Source organism: Callospermophilus lateralis, chromosome 11 (genome assembly GCF_048772815.1).
Source record: "Callospermophilus lateralis isolate mCalLat2 chromosome 11, mCalLat2.hap1, whole genome shotgun sequence".
NCBI lineage: Eukaryota > Metazoa > Chordata > Mammalia > Rodentia > Sciuridae > Callospermophilus > Callospermophilus lateralis.
The window spans coordinates 59,969,193-59,993,367 of record NC_135315.1 but is presented as its reverse complement, the minus strand read 5'-3'; the positions used below and the strand labels follow the sequence as shown (position 1 = coordinate 59,993,367).

Sequence of the window (24,175 nt, the reverse complement as noted above, 5' to 3'; positions counted from 1 at the left end):
GGAGGGGGTTAGCAATCTTGGTAGAATGTGATGGACATCATTATCCAAAGGTAATATATGAAGACATGAATTGGTGTGAACATACTTTATATACAGAGATACGAAAAATTGTACTGTGTACATGTAATAAGAATTGTAATGCACTCTGCTGTCATTTATTTTTCTTAAAAAATCAATTAAAAAAAAGAAATAGGTGATATGAAATTTAAAAATACACTAGGTGCACACCTGTAATCCCAGCTACTCAGGAGGCTAAGGCAGAAGGATCATAAGTTTGAGGGCAGCCTGAGCAACTCAGCAAGACCCTGTCTCAAAATTTAAAAAGGGCAGGAGATAGAGCTCAATTTGAGTACCCCTGCCAGTGCAATTCCCAGTACCCTCCCCCAACAAAAAAAGAAATTAAAAAATACTCATGGAAACATAAAGCACTTGTTTATTATTATTGCTATAATCAAGGCAAAAAATCTCTTAAAACAATCAGCCTTGATAATGGAAATATAATCAGAACCATTACTCATAAATTTACAGTTTGTTCTCTGCTGTTGAGACTTCACTGTTTCATACACACTAACAATAACAAGACCTTGACTACACAAGAGGAAGAAGAAAGAACTTGGAAGTTACAAAGCATGGCTTGACCACTTTCCTAGTTCCTGACTTCAGACTAATCACTTACCCTCTTTGAACCTGTTTCATCATGTGTTTAAAAAAAGTTAGAGAGGGGGCAGAATAACCCTACCCACCCACACAGAGGATCAACTGAGATAATACAGGGGAGAACATGGAGGAAAGTGTAAACTCTAAAAATTATACAAAAATACAGTATCACTAAGCAAGAAGGGGAAGTGATCATCAGTTTATGGAAGCCTGAATGACAGTCACCAAGAATCTTAAATCCTGGGAAATCCTGGGATGTGGCAAAGGACCTTAATGACCAAGTCCCCAGACTAAGGAAGTATCTGCCTTGACAAGCCATTTAATATGGACCCAACTGTAACCTAGAAACACTGTCAGTTTTATTTTACCTTAATATACATTTGTATAGGTAATAATAAAAAGGCTATTACACAACAATTCAGTGAGTTTTAACTAGTTTCAAGAATAATGCATGCAGTTACAAATGAGAGGTAGAAAGACACTGTATTAAAGACCTAAAAATACAAACATCATATAAATAAATGTTCAAATTAACTGCTGGAATTTCATACAGATAAATAAAGTAGAAATTACATTACTTTGTCAAAGTAAAGGAAATCCATGTTTGTTTGTTTTTATCAGTACATTAAAATTAGAGTAATGCCGAAGAGCTTCTGCACACTGTCAGTTCAAAATATTTTATGTAAAAGGCTTAAAATAATAGGATTAAAACTGGTGAATGGTTTATTCAAGTATTCAAGCAGGTAAGTAAAAGAAACCAAATAATATACAATATATGAAACATTCCTAAAAGGATGTTAACTGCCTGCTTTTCCATTACAAGCTATTTGGTGAACTGTCAGGATTAACATTAAAAATACACGTTAGGCTGGAGAGAGCTGCCATTTTCCTAAGAGAAAACAAACCTAATTTTTCACTAACTTCATGTAGAAACTCCACATCACTAACAAGCCTTTGATCACCAACTTTGTTTTGGCCCTATGAAAATTCTCAAGAGTATCTCTTGATTCATGATAGTTTTTCTAATACTGTCCAAATAAACCTATTCTTTAATAAACCTAAAGTCACAGGCATCAATGCACATTTTGCATGCACAAGGAAAAAATGCAAACAAAGTAAACATCAGCAACTCAAAATATTACTAAGAAGATCTGTAGGTGTAAATAAACAAAAAATGCAAAGATTCACATGAACACAAGTTTTGATCATTTAAAAGTTCAATAGAGATTACATGTGAATTCTGGAAAGGATATATGTATATAATCAAGTAAAATACTTTAAACAAGTCCATTGTGCCTCAGTTAGTTTTAAATTGCAAAATCCAATACACAGTTGTTTTAATAAATTAGTGCAAAATGAAAGATTTTGGAGGAATTAACGTATGTCCATACTAGATCAAATTGAAGATTTCAAAATTTCTTCCAAGAGCCATCTTTTTGCTTCTTCTTAAACTATTTCTTCCTGAGCTGTTGAAAGATGCATGCTCAGGTTCAGACAAACTCACCCCAAACATCAAACTGTCTGACGAGGTGTATATTCTTGCTTGTGTACACCTCAGCAAACACATGGCATTTCATACATTGCTCTATGAACTGAGTGAAGTGTCACTTGCCTTATTTCATGTTTAATTATCCATAAGAATAAATGATAATTCTAGTTCTAAGGTATGTTTATTTACCAAGTTCAAACAGGGAGCAAACTGGAATACTCTTGCTTCTGCTTCTACAAAGAAAAAGGGAAAAGGGAGTATCTTCTCCAGTAAGGCAGATTTTCTACAAACATGTAGTTTTTGGATTGTTTTTCCTTTTTGAAATTGCTGCTTGTTCTTTGGTAGTCACCAGTTAAACTAGTTTCCTGGGGATGGGTGACAGAACCAAGCTGTAATCTCAAATGTATCACCTCATGCTCCCACGCCGGTCCATGGACATGCCTGCTTCTCACACAGTCGCAGTGCTACAGCAGAGTGCTGACAATCTTCTTTCAATACTAGATTTATCTAGAAATAATTTTTTTAAAAAATCAGAATTAAAAGTACTTATATTTTCAAAACCAAGGAAAGAACAACTAAGGGGAAAAAAAATCACTAACTCTATTGGAATCATTGTCTCTTTTCAATCTTTTCCCTGAAGGTAATAGAATATATTTTCTTCTATCTGGTAATAGTTTAGATATATGATTTTTAACTTAGTGGTAAAATTCAGAGAAGCACATCGCATAGAGAACATTTGGATTCTAACATCACCTTCTCCTCGAAAATCAGATTGCTGGTCTTATATCTGATAAGTAGTAATATCCCCTGGAATCCTATCCATCTCTAGTACATATCCAGTACAGTATCATTCTCCATTACATATTCTATACAGTATCAATCTGCAGTACATAGGCTCTTTATAGGATTCTTCAGTCACTAAGCCCAGGATGCTTAAGAGAGTTATGTTCAACAATAAAAACAACATTCTCCTACATACATGAGCACACACTTGCTGAAAAGGAATGCAGAGTAGAAATCTAAAAACCATCTGTAATTTACACGCATAATCTCTAATCCTCACAACTCTGCAAGGTAGGCATTGCTATCCACATCATACAGTATAAGAAAATAAGACAATAGAAAGGTTAAATGGTTTACTCAAGTTTGGAAATCCAAGATTCAACCCAGGTAGTATATTTATAAACCCTAAGCTCTTTTGTTTTAATATTTTTTAGTTGTAGGTAAACACAATATCTTTATTTCATTTTTATGTGGTGCTGAGGTTTGAACCCAGTGCCTCATGTGTGCTTAGGCAAGCACTCTACCACTGAGCCACAACCCCAGCCCCCCTAAGCTATTTTTATTATATACTGCAAGAGACAACTAAATTGCCATCAATAAATATAATGGTCTTTCCTTATCCCCAACGGATATATTCCAAGACCCCCAATGAATTCCTGAAAGCATCAAGAGTATCAAACTATTTATAAGCACTGCAATACTAAGACAAGAGATCTGATAACCAAGAGAGCTACTAAGTGACTAAAAGGTGGGTGGCATATCTAATAGCATGGATAGGCTGGACAAAGGAAAGGAGCAATTTATCACACTATGGATTGTTTGTTTCTGAGTTTTCCATTTAATATTTTTACACCTTGGTTGACCTTGGGTATTGAAAATGTGGGAAGCAAAACTGTAGATACTGGAAGACTACTGTGTAGGTCAGCTTACATTTATGTACATTTTCAATATCTGCAGGGTCTTGTAGAATCTTAGTTAGGCCTTCCAAGAGAAGGGCTGCCTTATGGTAACGATAAACAATATCTTCAGTCTGCTGAAACATCTCATCCAGGGCTGCAGACTGAACCTGGAATCAGTCAACAAAAAAATTCTCAAATTTTCCAAGAAAATACAAATTCATCTTAGCAATGCAGCTTTTAAATAGCATCTACCTAAAATTAACACATTTTGATGAAATGCTATAGCCTACTACACTATACAGAACTTAGATTCATCAGGATGAGCTACTTAAAGTAAACTTCATTAAAAGATTATTATAGTAATATGATGAAATGATGTTAAAAGTCATTTGTTGGCTTCTTTTTCTAGTCAAAAGAATTTTCAGGTATGTGTAGTTATTCATTCATAGATAATTACTGAGCACCTACTAATGCCAGGCACTCAGCATATAAATAAAGGAGTGCTCACAGTCTAAAGGAAGACATAAGTCTGCAAAACATGCATTTCTTCTTTTCTTTGGTACCAGGCATTGAACCCAGGGGCACTTGACCATCAAGCTACATCCCCAGCCCTTTTTGTATTTTATTTAGAGATAGGGTCTCCTGAGTTGCTTAGGGCCTCTCCATTGCTGACGCTGGCTTTGAACTCAAGATCCTCCTGCCTCAGCCTGAGTTGCTGGGATTACAAGTGTGCGCCACCATGCCGGGCCAAAATATGCATTTCTAATTTTAAGGGACAAGTCTTATTTCAGGAGAAAGCATCAGGATGGTACAGAATACACAGGAAGTCCACCTAACCCTGCAAGAGAATATTAGGGGAAGCCTCCAGAAGATAATGTTTAGGCTGAATCATAAAGAGGAGCAAGAATGAGCTGAGTAATGGGAAAGGTGGGAAGAGGTCTTTGCAGAAAGAGAGAATGGTAGTGTTATTCATACAGGTTTTTCCAACAGCATTCTTATGTTCTCTTTGATCACTAAATGCCAGAACTCTCAGTAATCTAGTGTTCTAATCGTTAATATGCTCTTTCAAAAAATAATTTATAGAACATTTAGAGTCGACCAAATAAAATAGATAAAGAAAATCAGAGCAATGAAAACGAAAGAGAAAAATATAACTAAAATGTAACTGTTTTAGCTTGCTAAGCAACTAGGGCAAAAAGAAGAACCTACTTATGTTACAGGGCTGTTATTATCAGAAAGGAAAGAAGCATTATAATTCCTTATGAGAGGACATTTTTCTGGGCACAAAATTCTTAAAAAGTCTTTTTTTAGGGGGAGGGGGGTTGCTGGGGATTGAACCCTGGGGCACTTTACCACTGAGTTACATCTCCGGACCTTTTTATTTTTTATTTGGAGATAGAATCTCACTAAGTTGCCCAGGCTGGCCCTGAACTTGAGATCTCCTCATTAGCTGGGATCTTTTTCCCTGTTAAGAATACTGAATAATAGAATGCATCCTCATCAGAAACACTCTCTTCATTGGCCTTATGAACTCTTAATTCAGTGTAGAGTAATACAATGCACATTATTCCTATCAACAGTTTAGAACAATAAAATGTATATTATTCCTGTCATTTTATATTCTTATTTTCATGTGACTATTCATTTTAATGGCTTTTGAAATAAGACTAAGAGTACAGTAATAGTACAATTAAAAGTACACAAATAGGTAAAATCAATTACATTATTATGGTTAAAAAAAAAGATTAGTCAAAACTAAACTTTCCCCACTTAATCACTTATTTAATAGCTTCTATTTTTATCTATGTTTCAGAGCAATTTTTCCCCAGTAGAGAAAGAAAACAAATTATTTTTGATATTATAACCAGACAATTAGAAAAGTAGATTTTACTTGATGCTTGTACTTTAATAAGGTCAGTTAAGTGGAATCTGTGCCCATGAATTTTTATATTGGTTAACAAAGCAGTATATTTTCTAACAGTTTTACTAAGCTAAAATTTCTTAAATAATAGAAAATGTAGAAACATGTCCAGTTAATGCTTTTAAATGCAAACTACTAAAAGATGACACCATGCCTAATCTTAGCAAAGTTTAGCAGGAGATATAAAAAAATTCTGGGCTGGTGATGCAGTGATAGAGCACTTGCCTAGCATGCACAAGGCCATACCACAAAAATAAAAAGAGAAAAGAGAATTTTATCAAAAGTGGTAGCCAGACTTAAGGAAGTTCATTAAATAAATTATATTAAATGTTACTTCAATGTTGGTAAGGCTGGGTGTGGTGGCACATGCTTATAATCTCAGCACTTTGAGAGGCTGAAGCAGGAAGATCACAAGTTCAAAGCCAGCCTCAGCAATGGAGAGGCACTAAGCAACTCAGTAAGACCCTGTCTCTAAATAAAATTCAAAATAGGGCTGAGGATGTAGTTTAGTAGTTGAGTGCCTGATACTCTCAATCCCCAATACCCTCCCCCCCACCAAAAAAAAAAAATGTTAGAGAACTTCAATTCCTCCTTTTGCAGGATGTTATCACAATAATAATTACAATACTCTGGATTCAAAAGATTCTCTTAGAGATAAGTACTGCTGTGCTATACAATATTAAACCTTAAAAAAGGTTACCATTTCCACAGCACAATTATAGATGAGTTTCTCTGCAGTTACACTGTTGATTTCATCAATAAATCTCTGTTTGTCAGAGAAGAAGCGAGTCAGCTTTTCTGTGAGTTTTTTGCACATGGTGATGCAGAATTTATATCGCTCGTTCAGATTTTTGACAACTGGAAAAAAAACGTTGAGATGAGAACTAATTTTAATTTTCCTTTAGAAATGATGACACAGTGACACATACCTTTTGTGCTGATTTAAGGAAAGTAACATTATATGATCACTGAAAGGAAGGATCAGAAATCTGGTTCTATGATCTCTATTTCAGTATGAAATGACAAAATAAAATCCTCACAACCCTTTCTGTATCAAATACATGGTGAAAAACAAAACATCAGCATCTTTTTCCCTATTAGGATACTGAATAGCACAGTGCCTCTCTCTCCACTGGACAGGAAGGGACAAACTCCAGGACTCCTAAAGCCACAGCTGCCATACCTTGTTTCACGGCCGAGGATGGGCTCAGCTTCCCAGACTTGATCTGAGCTTTGGCAAGATGCAGGGAAGCTGCAAGCAGCTGTGCTGCTTTCATGTATAACACCAGCTGTTCTACCCGCCTGTACCAGGAAGACAGGAATAGAGAGTTACCTTGAGAACCAACCCACCAGACTTGGGGCTCCAATATTAGGCCACCATTCAAATATCCTTTCTATAAGCATATCCTCCTCCTAGGTTTTTTAATGCAAATATAACCCCTGAAGGGAGATTTGACATGAAGACAGATGTGTGAACTTTGACTAAAATAGAAATGCTCAGATAAAAATCCACACCATCTCCCAATAAAGGCAAGGCTTAAAATTATAAAATTCTCTTAGCTCATACAGTGACATCTTACACAATGAAGTAACTTAGAGATTCCTTTGAAGATTTTAATAATATTTGACCTTCAGTAACTGACAATGCCAGCAGCTCAGGCACAAGGTTACAGAAAGCATGAATATAGCAATGAAATGACAGGCGGTGGCACGTACCCCCAGTCTTTGCTCAACTGGCTGATCTGGTCCACAACCACACTCTCTTGAATCTGGTACAAGGACACAGCAGATGTGCACAGCTCAGGGTTCCCCCCCCTCACAGCTGTTAGGTCCAGCACACACTCCGTGAACATCAGCATCACATTCAGATGGCGTAAGGTATCTGTGTGTTCTCGCTGCAGCAAAGACACTGTCTTAGAACACTCTAGATAAAGAATTTCTGTATATAGCTGGGTATGGGGGCACACACCTGCAATTCCATCTACTTGAGAGGCTGAAGCAAGAAGACAAGTTTGAGGCCAGCTTGGATAACTCATTAACTAACAAACAAACAAAAGGACTGGAGATAAAGTTATGCAATTCACTGGTAGAGTGCTTGCTTAGGCCCTGAGTTCAATTCCCAGTACAGGAAAAAAAAAAAAAAAAAGTTTGACTGTATTTTTTCTATACGTAGTGTTTTTCCATACTTATGAATGTCAGAATGATCAAAGGAAATTGACATTTTTAAATTTCAAAAAGCTGGTAAGAAAACAAAAATGAAACCAATGTGGGTTTGTGCAAGTGTTTCAGAGCACTCACATAAGTTAGCTCCAAAAACAGCAAGACACTGTGCTTTTACCAGAATTAAAACAAAAGAATTAAAAAAAAAAAGATCAAATCAATATATTCATGACAAAACAGATATCAAGACTGCAAGGACAGCTACTTGGGAGGGTGAGGCAAAAGGTTCAGAAGTTCAAGGCCAACTTGGGCAACTTATGAAACCCTGTCTCAAAACAGAATTTTTAAAAATCGGCTGAGGATACAATCTCATCAGTGCTCAGTAGGAAAATACCTGCCTAGTCTATGTGAGGCCCTGAGTTCAATTCCTGGTACCAAAAAAAAAAATTAAATGGAAGGGTACTCTGCACACTAAAATCACTTTTTAAAATTTTTTGAGATGGGATCCCTGCTATGTTGCCCAGGTCGTCTCTTATCTCCTGGGCTCAAGGAATCCTCCTAAGTAGTTGGCATTACAGGTATGTGCTAGTATGCCCAGCTCTTAAATCACAATTCTTCATAGTTCAGTGAGTTGTTATTGTTATTTTAGTTTCTATTGATTTTTCAGTCAATAGTTGATTCCTAATACCAAAGATCTAATTTTCTGTGTTCTTTTCAGTTAGTTAAAGAGAGGAGCATAGGAAGATAGAACAGCAATCTGAGGGATGCTGTAATTTTAAAATATGTAGTCAATTTTTGCTTTGAGATTTTTGTTTAGTTGTAAATGTATTTTGAAATCTCAAGCATGGCCTAAAAGTTAATTGAATAACTTACTCTCCTTTTATGACTAAAAGAAGAGAATAGTTTTCTTAGATACAGGAGAATAAACCATTCAATTTTTGAGTCTCTCTGCTCTGTGACAGCATATTGTCAACTATATGCTCCAACATGTTCAAACATGTACTGAAATGTAATTTATGTCTAATTGGATGTAGACTAAAAAAAAAAAAAAAAATACTCAGGTTTGATTTTTTCCAACTTTAGATTGGACTAGATACATCTTCAAAATTACTACCACAAAATCACTACTAAAAATTTGCATGCAATATTTTGTAATTTTTATGTGAAAAGTTAATTCTTATTCATACAAAATAGAAATATTAGAGATCCTAAATGGAGAAAAAATTTGCTCTTTAGTTGGCCCAGAAAGTTGATCATTTTAATTTAAACCTCAGGCTAAGTTAAGACCTCAGGCATTCAGGGACTGAGGACAGACACATCATCCTACAGAGTGTTTTCCTTGAGTCAGGATTGAGGAACTAAGCATACACAGCTCTGAAATCATAAAACATACTCTGGTTCTGGATTTACACTCACATATTTCAGGTTATATACAATATATATTTCTTTTCTGGAGAAGTGGACCCACAGATAAAAGGTACTAATCTATAAATATGAGCATCCAGTCCATTTGGCAGGTATATTACTTTGTTAATGAACAAAATATGTCATTACTGGTTTACTATTATTGTTAAAAATTTTAAATTAGCTGGGCGTCTGTAATCCCAGACTCAGAGGCTGTGGCAGGAGGACGGAGAGTTCAAAGCCAGCCTCTGTAACTTATCAATGTCCTAAGCAACTCAGTGAGACCCTGTCTCTAAACTTAAAAAAATACAAACAAGGGCTGGGGATGTGGCTCAGGGATTAAGTGCCCCTGGGTTCAATCCCCAGTGCCAAATAAATAAATGATGTTTTATTTTTAAAATTAAAAATTTGTAATTTAAAATAATAAATCAATTATGCCTATTTATTTTTACCAAAGAAAACTTTGAGAATAAAAGCTTACTTTTTAGGACACAGATTATGCTTTAAAATATTATAAATAGTAAATAAACTTTGGATAAAAAATTGAGAACACATAATGTGTCACTTCCTATGAACATGGTTGCTATGGATGAGTGTAGCAACATTATTTTGAAAATATAATATTAATGTTTTTCAAATAGAAAAGAAAGAAGCCAGACATGGTGGTGCACGCCTGTAATCCCAACAGCTTGGGAGGCTGAGGCAGGAGGATTACGAGTTCAAAGCAGCCTCAGCAACTTAGTGAGGCCCTGTCTCTAAATAAAATATAAAAAAGGGCTAGGGACATGGCTCAGTGATTGAGTGCCTCTGGATGTCTGTAATCTCAGCAGCTTGGGAGGCTAAGGCAGGAAGTTCAAAGGCAGCCTCAGAAACTTAACAAGACCCTGTCTCAAAATAAAAAATTTTAAAAAGAGCTGGGGATGTAGCTCAACAATAGAATGCCCCTGGGTTCATGTTCCCAGTATGGGGGCAGGGGGGAGGAGCATAATTTCAGAACTGCTCAATTTATTTTATCCTTTTGTCACCACTAGAACCCTCACATCATATCAACATTATATTAACACACCACTGTAGTCTTTTCTCTACCTCCATCAGTGTCTCCTCTGGCAGTTCGGGGGCTTCAAAAGTGATAAGCCCCTCTAGGCTGGGGGGTGAAGCACCATAAGGCACATATCTCAGGCTGGGAGCTGCCTCTGCTCCCGGTGGGGAAGAGCCCAAGCCCGGGCCAGGTGGGGAGCCCACACACACACGGCCACTTGCAGAGCAGAGAGAGCCTCCTGAACTGCTGGACCCCACTGCAAGGAAACATAAAACACAGCACAGCGTCCTGAGTTAGGTCACAGAGGGGCTTTTACATCCACTGCTCCTCTTATTTACTGAACAAAACCTACTGAGTAATAAAGTTCAAACAAAAGTCCCTTATCCCCAACCAACTTTACCATATGAATAGTTTTTAGTTTTCCATGTTCACTTACAATCCTTGTCTATGTGTATATTTTATAGATATCAGAGCTAGTTTTCTTATATTCTACTCTAAAAAATTTGTACCATAAACATTTTTCCTGGTTGCTCCATCAGTTTCATAATTATAAGATTCAATAGATGTATAGTAATTTACAATCTTTATATATGTGAAGTTTATCTGGAGTCATTTATACTATTTCTGATTTTTTTTTCATGTTACAAATACCACTGCAATGAAATTAACCAAGTTTTTCCTTCTTTCAAATGACTTCTGTGTGATAAATACTCAATAGTGGTATTATAAACAAGAAAGGAATTACCACAGATGAATATTATAAACATTTTTACAGCTTTTCCTAAGAATTGCCACATTATTTTCTATAGCAGCTGTAAGCACATATATCCCACTAAAGTTTGACAAGACTGGGTATTAAGTTTTTAAAAATGTCACTATAATTAACAGATATAAAATGTTACTGTTTTAAAATGGCATTTTCTTACTTATCATATAAAATTATAAATATTTATAAAACTAAGATTTTAATTCTACCTATCTTTTTTTGTTGATACTAATATCCTGATTAGCAACTTATTTAGAATAAGAGAACTTAAATAACACAAAGCATAATATATATGATGGTATTATATACTAACTTTGAGTCCAATCTAAATACTTTCTTAATTTCTCTATTAATAAACTACTTATAGAATATGGATAATAATAAAAATATATTAGCCTATCTAAACATAATTGTCACTTCCTATGAACATGGTTGCTATGGATGAGTGAGTGTAGCAACATTATTTTGAAAATATAATATTAATGTTTTTCAAATAGAAAAGAAACAGTGGGACCCAAAGTTCAAAAATAAAACTTAAGCTTCTAGAAAACTAAACAAACAATATACCAAATTAAGATTTCAAAATATAAGTTGAGAATCACTATGGTTAGACAGCTGCTTCTTCATGGATCAATTATTTATATTTTATATTATATATATTGCATATGAACATACAAGCATAATGGATATTTCTAGATTTATATATATATAATGTAGCACTTTTACTTTACGAAGTCCCCCCATCCAAAATGCTGCCTCATTTAGTACTTATAACCCTTGTTCACTGGCAAAGAAACTGAAGACCAAAGAAATTCAGTAACTTGTTTAAGTTGTAACACTACATTACCCTCAGAATATCACATACTTGCCACAGATTGAATAGGACAAACATTTCTCACCTGAGGTGGTTCTTGTTCGTAGGACCATATGGGTACAAGTGGGGCCTGTGGCGCTGTGTGGAGGAGACCCCACAGTGAAGAGGACAGCCCTAGAATTTGTAGCAGTTCCTACGGGTGGTGCCAATACAACACCACAGGCTCCTGCAGGAGCTACAATAAAGAGTTTACAAAATGTCAGGTTACCTTGATAGTGTATTTACTATCTGCAGGTGGAATTACAGGGAGACACTAACTTTTGTATTAGTTTTCCTTAGCTAAAGCATTTATTACTCAAAATCAGAAAATATGATGCCACACTTCCATTAAAATATTATAATCTCAGATGTGAATCTTCTTCATACCAAAGTCTAATATTTAGTTACTTTTGTTTTGTTGTAGTGCTGGAGATTAAACCCAGGACCTTGAACACACTAGAAAAACACTTCACCACTGAGCTACATCCCCAGCCCTTTTTATTGTTTAGTGAGACAGGGTCTCACTAAATTGCTGAGGCTGGCCTTGAACTTTACAATCCTCCAGCCTCAGCCTCCATAGTCACTGGTATTACAATTGTATGCCACCTTGCCTGGATCATCTCCAGTCCTTCATAGTTACTTCTGAATACTTCTAAAATACATGAACTGCCAAGTCACACCTGTTGAAGATAATTTGAAAAAGCAGAAACTGAGAACTGGGAATACAAACGTGAAGTCAAAGTGAAATGGTGATCAGAAATATCTATTGTAATACAGCTTCAGAAAAACACAAAAAGTTGAGACAAGTATAGAACAAAAACCTAACATCTGTCAGGATTTGAAAACAAGTAGGGCAGATGTCAAAGGGACTGAGAGACAAAGTTTGGGCTACATGAAGAGTTGGTGAAAACCCCTTCATCTATCAAACAGGCAGAATCAATAAAATTATTGATTTTTACATTCACCCATTACATTTCGGGAACACAGAATGGAGGCAGGATTAATTTAATCATAAAAAGCACTGAACAAAATACAGAACAAGATTTCCTCAGTGTCCATCTTATCTACAGTACACAACAAAATAAGAGCACGTATCAACAGAGGTAGAAAGAGCTCATAAAGCTCAATTCACAATAGTTAAATTATGGAACCTACCTAAGCCTTTCAACAGATGAATGGATAAAGAAAATGCAGTACATAAAAACAATGGAATATTACTCAGCCATAAAGAAGAATGGAATTATGGCATTTATCAGTAAATGGATACAACTAAAGACTATCATGCCAAGTGCAATAAGCTTATCCCCAAAACGCAAAAGCCAAATGTTCTGATATGCAGATGCTGACTCACAATAGGGGTGGGGGGAAGAGGAGTTTACCAGATTGGACAGGGGGGAGTTGGGGGAAAGGAGGGGGATGGGAATGGGAAAGACAGTAGAATGAATCAGACATAACTTTCTTGTTCATATATGAATACACAACCAGTATAATTCCACATCATGTACAACCACAAGAATGGGAAATTATACTCCATATATGTATGTCAAAATACATTCTACTGTTATATATAACTAAAAAGAACAAATAAAAATATAAGAAAAAAGTGGGAAGAAGCTCATAAAAATGTCATAGGGAGCAAGGAAACAATAAGCAGAAATTAAACACCACCTACTGTTACAAAAGATGTACCTTCTCTTTATTTAATGTTCCAAGAATTTATTTAAGGGATGTTCATGGGTAGATTTTAAGACCCAGTGACACAATTTTTTTCTGAAGGTCTCAAAGTTTTCCTATTTTCAATAGTTTTTGTTTTACAAAACAGAAACTTCAAGGTTAGAAAAAAGAAGTTTGTAATTTCAAATGATATAACAAAGTTCATGTGCCAAAAAAAAAGAGAATACAAATTATCAAAGATGCATTTTATGTATGCCTAAATATTCTTTAAGAAAAATTTAGTTTCACATCTATTAACCTGGACTTAAAACTATAATGCACACTCACATGGAACTAGTAAGCTCTGTAAAATTCAAATTTATATGTGAAAGAGAATAAGACATAATATGGTCACACTCAGACAAGCTGTTTTCCAAAACTATTCTAACTCCTGGTGACTTGGTGACTTTTGGCAAAAAACACTAAGAAAAAAAAATGATTCCATATTCTCAGTGTGAAGAGCTCCACAATCAGTTCCTCAGTGAAACAACTATACTGATGAAATGTTTTTAAAAACAACCACTTAAGGCTAGGGGTATAGTTCAGTGGTAGAGTCCTTAGCCAGCATGAGAGAGACCCTGCTTCAAATCCACAGCACTGCCCAAAATAACAACTTAAAGTGTCTAGAAATTGTCCTTGAAGACATATAGGAAGAGACATTTATTCAAGAAAATTCATGTTTACGCATCCAAGCACAATGACACATGCCTGTAACCCCAGCAACTTGGGAGGCTAAAGTAGGAGGATAACAAATTCGAGACCAGTCTCAGCAACTTAGCGAGACCCTCAGCAACTTTGTAAAATCTTATCTCAAAAAATAGGTAGGTAGCAACTGTGCCCCTGGATTCAATCCCCAATAAGCTGCAAAAGAAAAGAAAAGAAGCACAAACACATCTCAGCAATAATTGTGTCTGGCCTCTACTCACAGGGTGCAAGTTCTGGCCCAGGCCAGTGGACTAGGGCCCTTAAACACGCACTTCTGCTTATTTATCTAGCAGAGGCAAATCAAGAAGACCAGAGGCTTCCATCTCTGTCTAGCACCAGGCTTACAAAGCTGGGGTGTCCCTCCAAGACAAATGAGCAACTGTTATTCCTAGCTCCAGAGCAGTGGTAGAGAGGTATTCCCCAATGCTGGGGAGGCAGGGAACAGAGAATTCTGAAGCTCTCTCCAGGGCACCTGACTTTGTTTGAAATAAGAGATCACTTAAGGGTGCTATCAAAAAGGATGAAGATTTGGGTGATGAGCAAGTAAAAGGAAGCTGGTAACTCCAGGAGAGCAACAACTAAATAACAGACCAGCTGGAAGTTTATCAGAACCAGGGAAAGATAGCCAAGAACCCTCCTGCGGTACATGCAAGGTTCAAATACTATCCTCAAAGACTATTCCTACAAATTGGCTAGAATTTAACTAGACCTGTGAAACAATTTATCTCCCAGGGCACTGTTAAAAACAATAAAGCAATCAACTGAAAATTAGTGGAGGCAAACAGTTGAGTGTGATACCATGAGAGGTGAGAGATCAGAGAACAAAAAGAATCCTGCTAGAACTGTGAAGAATGGCCAGGTAGCTAAGTGGTAGACCACCTACTGTGTCTAACATGTGTTTAAGTTCCTGGATTCAAATCCTAACACTGCAAAACAAAACCCGAAATTATTGTCTACTTAGCCAAGGTTGTACCCTTTAAGGATTGACATCAGGTTGCATAATGCAAGGCAAACAGACTTCACTGAAATAGTCCACCATGACTAAACAAATAAGAAAGGAAAAACCTAAGCTGGGGTGGAAGAGAGCCACGTTTAGAATTACTACAAAAATTTACATAAAATGTTCAGTTTTCCACAAAAATTATGATACAAACAAGTTATTAGGGGCTGGGGTTGTGGCTCAGTGGTAGAGTGCTCACCTAGCTTGTTCAAGGCCCTGGGTTCGATCCCCAGCACCACATAAAAATAAATAAAGGTATTTTTTAAGTTATTAATAAAGCATAATCCTACACAGAAAAAAAAGAAAATACCTGAAGTCTAAAATGTCAAACTAATCAAAGACTTCACAGTAACTATTTTAAACATGTTCAAATAAAGTAAAGCAGCCAGACATGGAGGCACATGCCTATATTCCCAGCTATTCAGGAGGCTAAGAGCTTTGGCAGCTTTGTGAGACCCTGTCTCAAACAAAAAAAATAAATTTTAAGGGCTGGGTGTGTAGCTCAGTGATAGAGTGCCCCTGGGTTCAATCCCTAGTACCACAAAAAAAAATAAATAAATAAAAATAAAATAGAAAGTAAACGTATGTATGATGATAATGTCTCATCATTCAGAAAAAATAGAAATTATTTTTGAAGTAGAAAGTCTGGAATTTAAAAAATACAGTGATCTTCCCTTATCCACAGTTTTGCTTTCTGTAATTTATTATCAGTCAATTGTCCAAAAATGGAGAATAAACAGTTCATAAGTTTCAAACTGCTCTCCATTCTGGGAAGTGTGATGAGATCTCATGATGTCCAGTCTAAGATGTGAAACATCCTTTTATCCAGCATATCCAAAGTGATATACTACCCACCCATTAGTCAATTAACGGTTATCAAATTCACTAGTGCAGTATCACAGTACTTGTGTTCAACTCTTATTTTATTTAAAAGTGACCCAAAAGTGAAAGAGTAGTCATGCTGGCCAAAGAGAAGCCATGAAGTTCTTCTTTCAAGAAGAATGAATATACACCAAACCCCCAAGCCCCTGCCAAAAAAAAAAAAAAACACCGAGATAGCAAAAGAGATAACCATGTTTCACATTTTCACATAACTTTTATTTGTTATAGTTGTTCTGTTTTATTACTGTTATGGTTAATCTCTTACTGCGCCTACTTTATAAATCTTGGGTATGTATACATAGGAAAATGGGATACATGGGGTTTGGTACTACCTGAAGCTTCAGGAATCCACTAAAGGTCTTAGAATGTACCCCCAGCTGCCGATAAGGGAAGACTACTATATAATAACATAAAATGAAATTCACTATAGGGCTCAAAAGCAGATTTCAACTGGCAGAATAAAGAATCTCTGAATTTAAAGGCAGATCAACGAGAACTAGGTAATCTGAAAAACAGAGAAAGAGAACATAGTATAGTTGACCTCTGAACAATATGGAGTTTGTGGGGCAGCAGAGCACCAACTCTCACACAGCTGAAAATCTGAGTGTAACTCCTGACTCCTCCCAAACTTGACTAGTAATAACCTGCTATTGACTGCAAGTTTTACTAATATTAACAGTCCACTAACAAATATTTTGTACATTACATGTATTATATATGATGAATAATATGTAGGAATGACAAGAGATTACTTTGTTGGTTTTTTTTGAGAGAGAGAATTTTTTAATATATATTTTTTTAATTTTTGGTGGACACAACATCTTTATTTTATTTTTATGTGGTGCTGAGGATCAAACCCAGCGCCCCACGCATGCCAGGCAAGCCACATCCCCAGCCCAAGAGATTACTTTTTACATTTAATTTTTATTTTTTACTTGACATAATATTTGAACTTATTTATATGGGGTACAGTATTATAATTCTATACATGTATACAATGTGTTATGATCAAATTAGGCTAATTAGCATTTCTATCTCCTCAAATATTATCGTTTCCGTGTGTTGAGAACCTTCAAATTCTTCTCTGGTTATTCTGAAATGTATAATTAATTGTTGTAGACTACAATTACCCTACTATGCCAAAGAACATGAGAACTACTCTCCCTGCACCAAACTGTATTTTGGTATCCATTATCTCCCCTCTATCTTCCTTCCCACTACTCTCTCTATTCTCTAGTGATATCTATTCTATTTTCTATTTCTATGTGATCAGCTTTGAGAACATGCAGTATTTCTGTCCCTAGCTTATTTTACTTAACATAATGTTTACTTGGGTTGCCAAAAAAGTAGGGATTTCATCACTTTTACTGTTGAATAACACTGAAATATTTTCTTTATTCATTCAACAATCAATGGAAACCTATGCTGATTCTGCATCTTTAGTACTGGGAGAAGTGCTGTAATAAACATGCAAGTATGTCTCTTTGGCATACTTATTTTATTTCCTTTGGATATTTAGCCAGTAGTGAGATTGCTATGTCATATGGTAGTTTTCCAGTTTTAAGGAAACTCCATCCTGTTTTCTACAATGGATGTACTAATTTACATTCCCACCAATAGTGTATGAGAATTCTCCTTTTTCTATATCTTTGACAGCATTTGTTATTTTTTAAATATTTATTTATTTTTGTGGAGGGTGAGGTTACTAAGGATTGGACCAGGGGAACTTCACCACTAAAAATTATATCCCAAGTCCTTTTCTTTTTTTTTAATTCTTCATTAATAATTAATTTTTTTTTTTTTGGTACCAGGGATTAAACCCAAGGCACTCAACCACTGAGCAACATCCCCAGCCATATATACACCCCCCACACACACACACACACATATATAGACATACACATACACACACACACACACACACACATATATATTTTTTTAATTTAGAGACTGGGTCTCGCTGAGTTATTTAGGGCCCCTCTAAGTTGCTGAGGCTGGCTTTGAATTCATGATCCTCCCACCTCAGCCTCCTAAACTGCTGGGATTACAGGTATGCACCACTGTGCCTGGCTCAAATCCTTTTTTTAATAATTGTTTTCATTCTGAGACAAGATCTTGCTAAGTTACCCAGGCTGTCCTCAAACTTGCAATCCTCCTGCCTCGGTCACTGCAGTCACTGGATCAGAGACATGGGCCACTGAGTCCAGCAGCATTTGTTACTACTTGTCTTCTTGATAACAGTTATTCTATCTGGGAGAGATGTTACCTCATTGTAGTTTTGGTTTGCATTTCCTTTATGATTAGTGATATTGAGCAGTTTATCTCTCTTTTGAGAATTTTTTATTCAAAAATTTGCCCTATTTAAAAAATTGGATTATTTAGGGTCTTTTGCTATTGAATTGTTGAGTTCATATTATTCTGAGTAGTAACTCCTTGCCAGACGAATAGTTTGCAAATATTTTCTCCCATTCTGTAGAGAACTAGGTATTACTGTTGTTTCCTTTGCTGTGAAGGGTTTCTTAATTTGATAGTAATCTCATTGCTCTTGCTGCCTGTGTTTTTGGGGTTCTTTTTTAAAAAAAAAAAAAATGTATTTTTTTCTTGTAGTTAGACACAATACCTTTATTTTATTATTTTTTATGTGGTGCTAAGGATGGAACCCAGGGTCTCACACGTGCTAGGCGAGTGCTCTACCACTGAGCCACAACCCCATCGCTATTTTTAGGTTCTTATCCAAAAAAATTGCCTATAACAATGTTTTAAATTGTCTATTTTCTTATGCTAGTTTTAGTTCTTACTTGTTTAGGTCCTTGATCCATCTTGAGTTGATCTTGTGTGCTGTGTGTGCTACTAGGGATTCCACACAGGGCCTTTTGCATGCAAGGCAAATGTTTTAGCCCTGAGCTACACACTCCTAGCCTTTTAATTATTTTGAGACAGAGTCTCTCTAAATTGCCTAGATTGGCCTCAATCTTGTGATCCAACATAACTGACATGAGTTGATATGTTGTATATGGTGAGAGGTAGGAGTCTAGGTTCATTCTTCTGCACATATATTTTTTTTTTCTTCTTCTGTTGGTACTAGATTTTTGAATCTAGAGGTGCTTTATCACTGAACCATATCCCTAATCTTTTTTATTTGTTATTTTGAATAGGGTCTCACTAAGTAGTTGAAGCAGTCCTTGAACTTACAATCTTCCTGCTTCTGCCTTCCAAATCTCGGGGATCACAGATGTGTGCCACTGCTCCTAGCTTGTATATCTAGTTTTCCAAATACCATTTATTGAACAGGCTATCCTTTCTTCACTGTATGTACTTGGCACTGCAATATGCAATTCACTGGAGAGACAAACTGCTCAGGTGAAGATGATTACAGCAACACAGTAATTTAAGCAGATATTCATAATAGTTAAACTCATTGCAATAGTATCAAGAAATAGCTATGAAATTATTAAAGTAGTACCATATATGCTATAGTTAACTTTATGCTGTTATGATTTAATACTGCATTTTTATGTTTGTTTATATTTCTCTCAATAGTAAAGGTAGCCTTGTACATTTTTTCAGTATCTTTGATCAGTTTTAACTTTTCAAAATAGATTGTGTATATTTTATGGTGATAAATGATAAAATAGACTTTTATATACATGTATTTTATGCATTCATGCTACACCTGATTTAATTTTTTCAATATTTTTAGGCTACATGATTTGTCTTTTAAGTTTTTATCTAACTGTTGTAAATCTCAAAAAAAAAAATTTGTGTGTATGTGTATAAATGGACCCAGATAGTTCAAAACTACGTTGATCAAGGGCCAACTGTACAGTGAACAGAACCTTGGAGAAACATGAGACACAACTGAGTATACCAATATAAAAATAATGAGGATTTAAGAAGAAATAGGAATAGAAAAAAATATCCAAATAAAGAATGGCTAAATACTTTAAAAATTTGATAAAAACACTAATCTACATATCAAAAAAGCTCAAGAATTTCCAAGGAAAATAAAGGCAAATACCCAAAATCATCACAGTAACCAGTGAAAGACACAAACCTTGAGAATAGAAAGAAAAAAATAATTTGTCAAAAAAGAAATCAAATAAGAGTAACAGATAACTTATGAGCAGAAACTGTGGAAGCCAGAAGGCAGTGGGATGGCATATTTAAACTACTGAAACAAAAAGCTATCAACCATGAATCTTCTTTTCCTCCAGTAGTGGGGATTGAACACAGGGCTCTTAATAAATTGCAGAATCTAGCCTCAAACTTGAGATCCTCCTGAGTTGCTGGAATTACAGATATGCATTACCATGACTGACTGGGAATCTTTTATGAATCAAAACTCTTTCAAAAGTGAAACCAAAAAGATATCCCAAAATATCTAAACAAAAGCTGAGAGAATTTATTCCTAGCAGACCTGTTATTCTAACAAGAAAAAACAAGGAAAGTTCTTTAAGCCTAAAGTAAATGACCCCAGAAAGTGATTTTATCTGAGTGAAGAGAAACAAAAGAACACAGATAAAGGTAAATATATAATTATAAAACATTATAACTGCATCATTTTCTCCTTTATTCTCTTATGATTTAAAAAACAACTGTATAAAACAACATATCTATCTATCTATCTAATTGCATTGTTGGACCTAAATAGAAATGGAATATAGGAGGCAGATGGGAGCAGAGCTTTCTTGCAGTAAAAAAGTGACACCAGATGACAACTCAAATCCATAAAAGCAAATGGAGAGAACAAGAAATGGTAAATAAGAAGGTAAGATAACTATAAAGAAAACCATGTTTTCTTTTCCTACCTCAGCTTCTTTAAAAGACATAACATACAAAGTAATAATATAATAATGTATCACTGAGTTTCTATAATAATAACAATAGCACTAAAAAAAGAAAGCAAAAATAGAGTACTTAAAGAGGGAAGAATTATTTAGGAGTAATGTTTCTGTTTCACTGGAATCCAATTAGTATGAATCTTAAGTCAACTGTGATAACTTACCATGATTATTATAAGCCCAAAAGCAACTAGGAAGAAAAGAACTAAATCAGGCACAGTGGCACATGCCTGTAATCCCAGTGTCTCAGGAGGCTGAGGCAGGACAGCAAATTCAAGTCCAGCCTCAGCAATTTAGCAAGATCTTGACTCAAAAAATAAAAAGGTTTGGGGATGGGACTCAGTGGAGACCACTTACAAAGCATGTGTGAGGAGGCACTGGGTTCAATCCTCATCACCACATAATAAATAAATAAAGATACTATGTCCATCTACAATTTTTTTTTGGGGGGGGGCAGTACAGGGATTGAACTCAGGAGCATTCAACCACTGAGCCACATCCCCAGACCTATTTTGGATTTTATTTAGAGACAGGGTCTCAATGAGTTGCTTGGTGCCTCACTTGCTGAGGTTGGCTTTCAACTTGAGATCCGCCTGCCTCAGCCTCCCGGGTTGCTGGGATTACAGGCGTGCATCACCATGCCTGGCCACTCTGTCATTTTAAATAAAGGGCTGGGGATGGAGCTTAGTAGTAAAGCATCCCTGGATTCAATCCTAAAAGGAAGGAAGAAAGGAAGATAGAAGTGAAAAACATCATTAAGGGGACCAAAATATGAAACTAGAAAATATTCACTTACTGCAAAAGGAAAAACAAAAAGAAAAAGAAAACAAGCCAGGCATGGTGATGTACACCTATAATCCCAGCAACCTGGGAGGCTGAGGTAGGAAGATCACAAAGATCAGCAACTTAGTGAAGCCCTAAACAATTTAGCAAGACCTGGTCATAAGATAAAAAATTAAGGGGGCTGGGGATGTGGCTCAAGCGGTAGCACGCTCGCCTGGCGTACGTGCAGCCAGGGTTCGATCCTCAGCACCACATACAAACAAAGATGTTGTGTCTGCCGAGAACTAAAAAATAAATATTAAAAATTCTCTCTCTCCCCCCGTCTCTCACTCTCTCTTTAAAAAAAAAGATAAAAAATTAAAAGGAGCTGAGGATGTGACTCAGTGGTTAAGCACCCCTGTGCTCAAGCCCCAGTACCAAAAACTGAGAAAAGAAACCAAAAAGTAAAATGTATAGGTAAAAACAACTGTGTCGATGATACTAACATGTAAACAAATTAAATAATCTAAACAAAAGGTGGAGATTGTCAGATTAAGGAGACCCAACTCTGTGTTTACAGAGGACATACTTTAGTGTCAACGATACAGCAAGGCTGAAAGTAAAAAAAAAAAAAAAAAAATGGGAAATGACACCATGCAAACAACCATCATAAGAATTACACCAGCCTTCTCTTCAAAAACCTTGCAGACAAGAAGAGAACACTGTGAAATATCCCTTTGGATTAGAAACCATTCAATCAGATATTTTGTTGGCCCAGGTATTTTGTCCTTTAGATATTCAGAAATGAGTTAATTTAAAAATCAGAGAATATAAGAACAAAGAAGTTACAATAGACTCCAAATTTTAATATACATAATAATTACCTAGGGATTCCCAGAATCCATCCGAAGAAAATTTGATTAAGCAAGTCTAGGTTAGGGTCTGGAACATCCATTTTGTTTTTGTTTTTGTTTGTGATAAATAGTTCACAAAATCTAGATGTGAGTGTCTATGGACGTAACAGTCCCTAAAACAACTATGAAAGGTTTAGAGATCTCAGTAATCAGACCTTTATAGGATCAAGCTGCTGTCAAAGAAATGCTCAGGAGCACATGTGTTTTTAGGCTAACTTTGGCCTATAAAATCTTACTAATAAAAAACATTCTTGGAAGGAATTTCTTCCAATTCAAAGGCTGCTGATCATCAAGATACCAAATAAGCCTCTGTCATCATAGATATGAGAAATGACTGCCAATACTAAGATTATACATCTGAGTTGTTTGAAGCCACCAGTTTGTGATGATTTATCACAAGAGTAATAAGAAACTAATGAATATACTTACAAATTACCTGCCTAAAAAGAAACAAGATTTTTCTTACCTATATCCATAGGCCGTTCTGTATTTAAACTATCAGTGCTGCCCTGGTGTCCACCTAAAGATGCCTTTACTTGTTGATCTGATAACTTCCCAGTACTGACAGATCTAAAAAGAACAGTGATGCTATTAATGGGAAATTCACTTTTTAAAAATAGAAGGGTTAATAGGACATTAGAAAGCAAGGAAACAAAAAATATATGTTAAACAATTCAAGGTAAAGATAAACTTCCATAACAAAAATAAAAGACAGGGGCTGGGGTTGTGGCTCAGCGGCAAAGCGCTCGCCTACTGCATGCGAGGCCCTAGGTTCAATCCTCAGCACCACATAAAAATAGATGAATGAAGCAAAGGTATTGTGTCCAACTATAAGTAAAAAATAAATAAATAAAATAAAAGACAGAAATAAAATGTTCAAATTCAGGGAAAAGCTCTGTATTCACACAGTTATAGTAAGTTTTTGGACCCTCTGAAGTACACCATGTGCATTAACAATCATAGCTTATGCTGGCTACTAATGTAGTCTGGTTGCTTTTATAACAAAAATGTACTTATTTTGCTATTTCAGTTTTCATTTTTAAGATTAGAGAATAAACAATATCTTACCTGCCAAACACTGCTTTGTTCTGTTGTTCAAATCGATGCCTCTCACTTCCTTGTACCAAAAGGCAATGGGAACATTCCCGTGGGTCATTCCCATCTTTGGACTGCCCTTCAGCAGGCCCATGACGAGTAACCAAGGCTAACAGGTTGGAAGACGCTTGTGTTTTAGGGATTTTGAAAGGAGCTGTGGTCTAAACAAACATATGTAAACTAGTTAATATGATGTATAAATTTTGACAGGCTTTGAAGTTAGTCAGACTGGATTCAAACATTGGCTCTTCCATTTACAGCCTGTGTGATCTTGAACAGTTCTTTAAGCTCT

The 24,175-nt window shown here is 35.8% G+C and overlaps 1 protein-coding gene across 1 annotated transcript in view; it reads right to left on the bottom strand.

The window, feature by feature from the left end:
* Positions 1–415: 415 nt before the first annotated feature.
* The window catches only part of Ulk2 (unc-51 like autophagy activating kinase 2), a 102,757-nt gene continuing 78,997 nt past the window's right edge, over positions 416–24,175 (bottom strand). The window contains exons 19-27 of the mRNA XM_076870209.1: positions 23,857–24,044; positions 23,255–23,358; positions 12,018–12,167; positions 10,400–10,608; positions 7,466–7,644; positions 6,933–7,051; positions 6,450–6,607; positions 3,860–3,995; positions 416–2,653 (exon numbers count right to left, since the gene is read on the bottom strand). Coding sequence (XP_076726324.1) covers positions 2,595–2,653; positions 3,860–3,995; positions 6,450–6,607; positions 6,933–7,051; positions 7,466–7,644; positions 10,400–10,608; positions 12,018–12,167; positions 23,255–23,358; positions 23,857–24,044 — 1,302 coding nt within the window. The 3' untranslated portion in view covers positions 416–2,594. The remainder of the gene's footprint in view (positions 2,654–3,859; positions 3,996–6,449; positions 6,608–6,932; positions 7,052–7,465; positions 7,645–10,399; positions 10,609–12,017; positions 12,168–23,254; positions 23,359–23,856; positions 24,045–24,175) is intronic.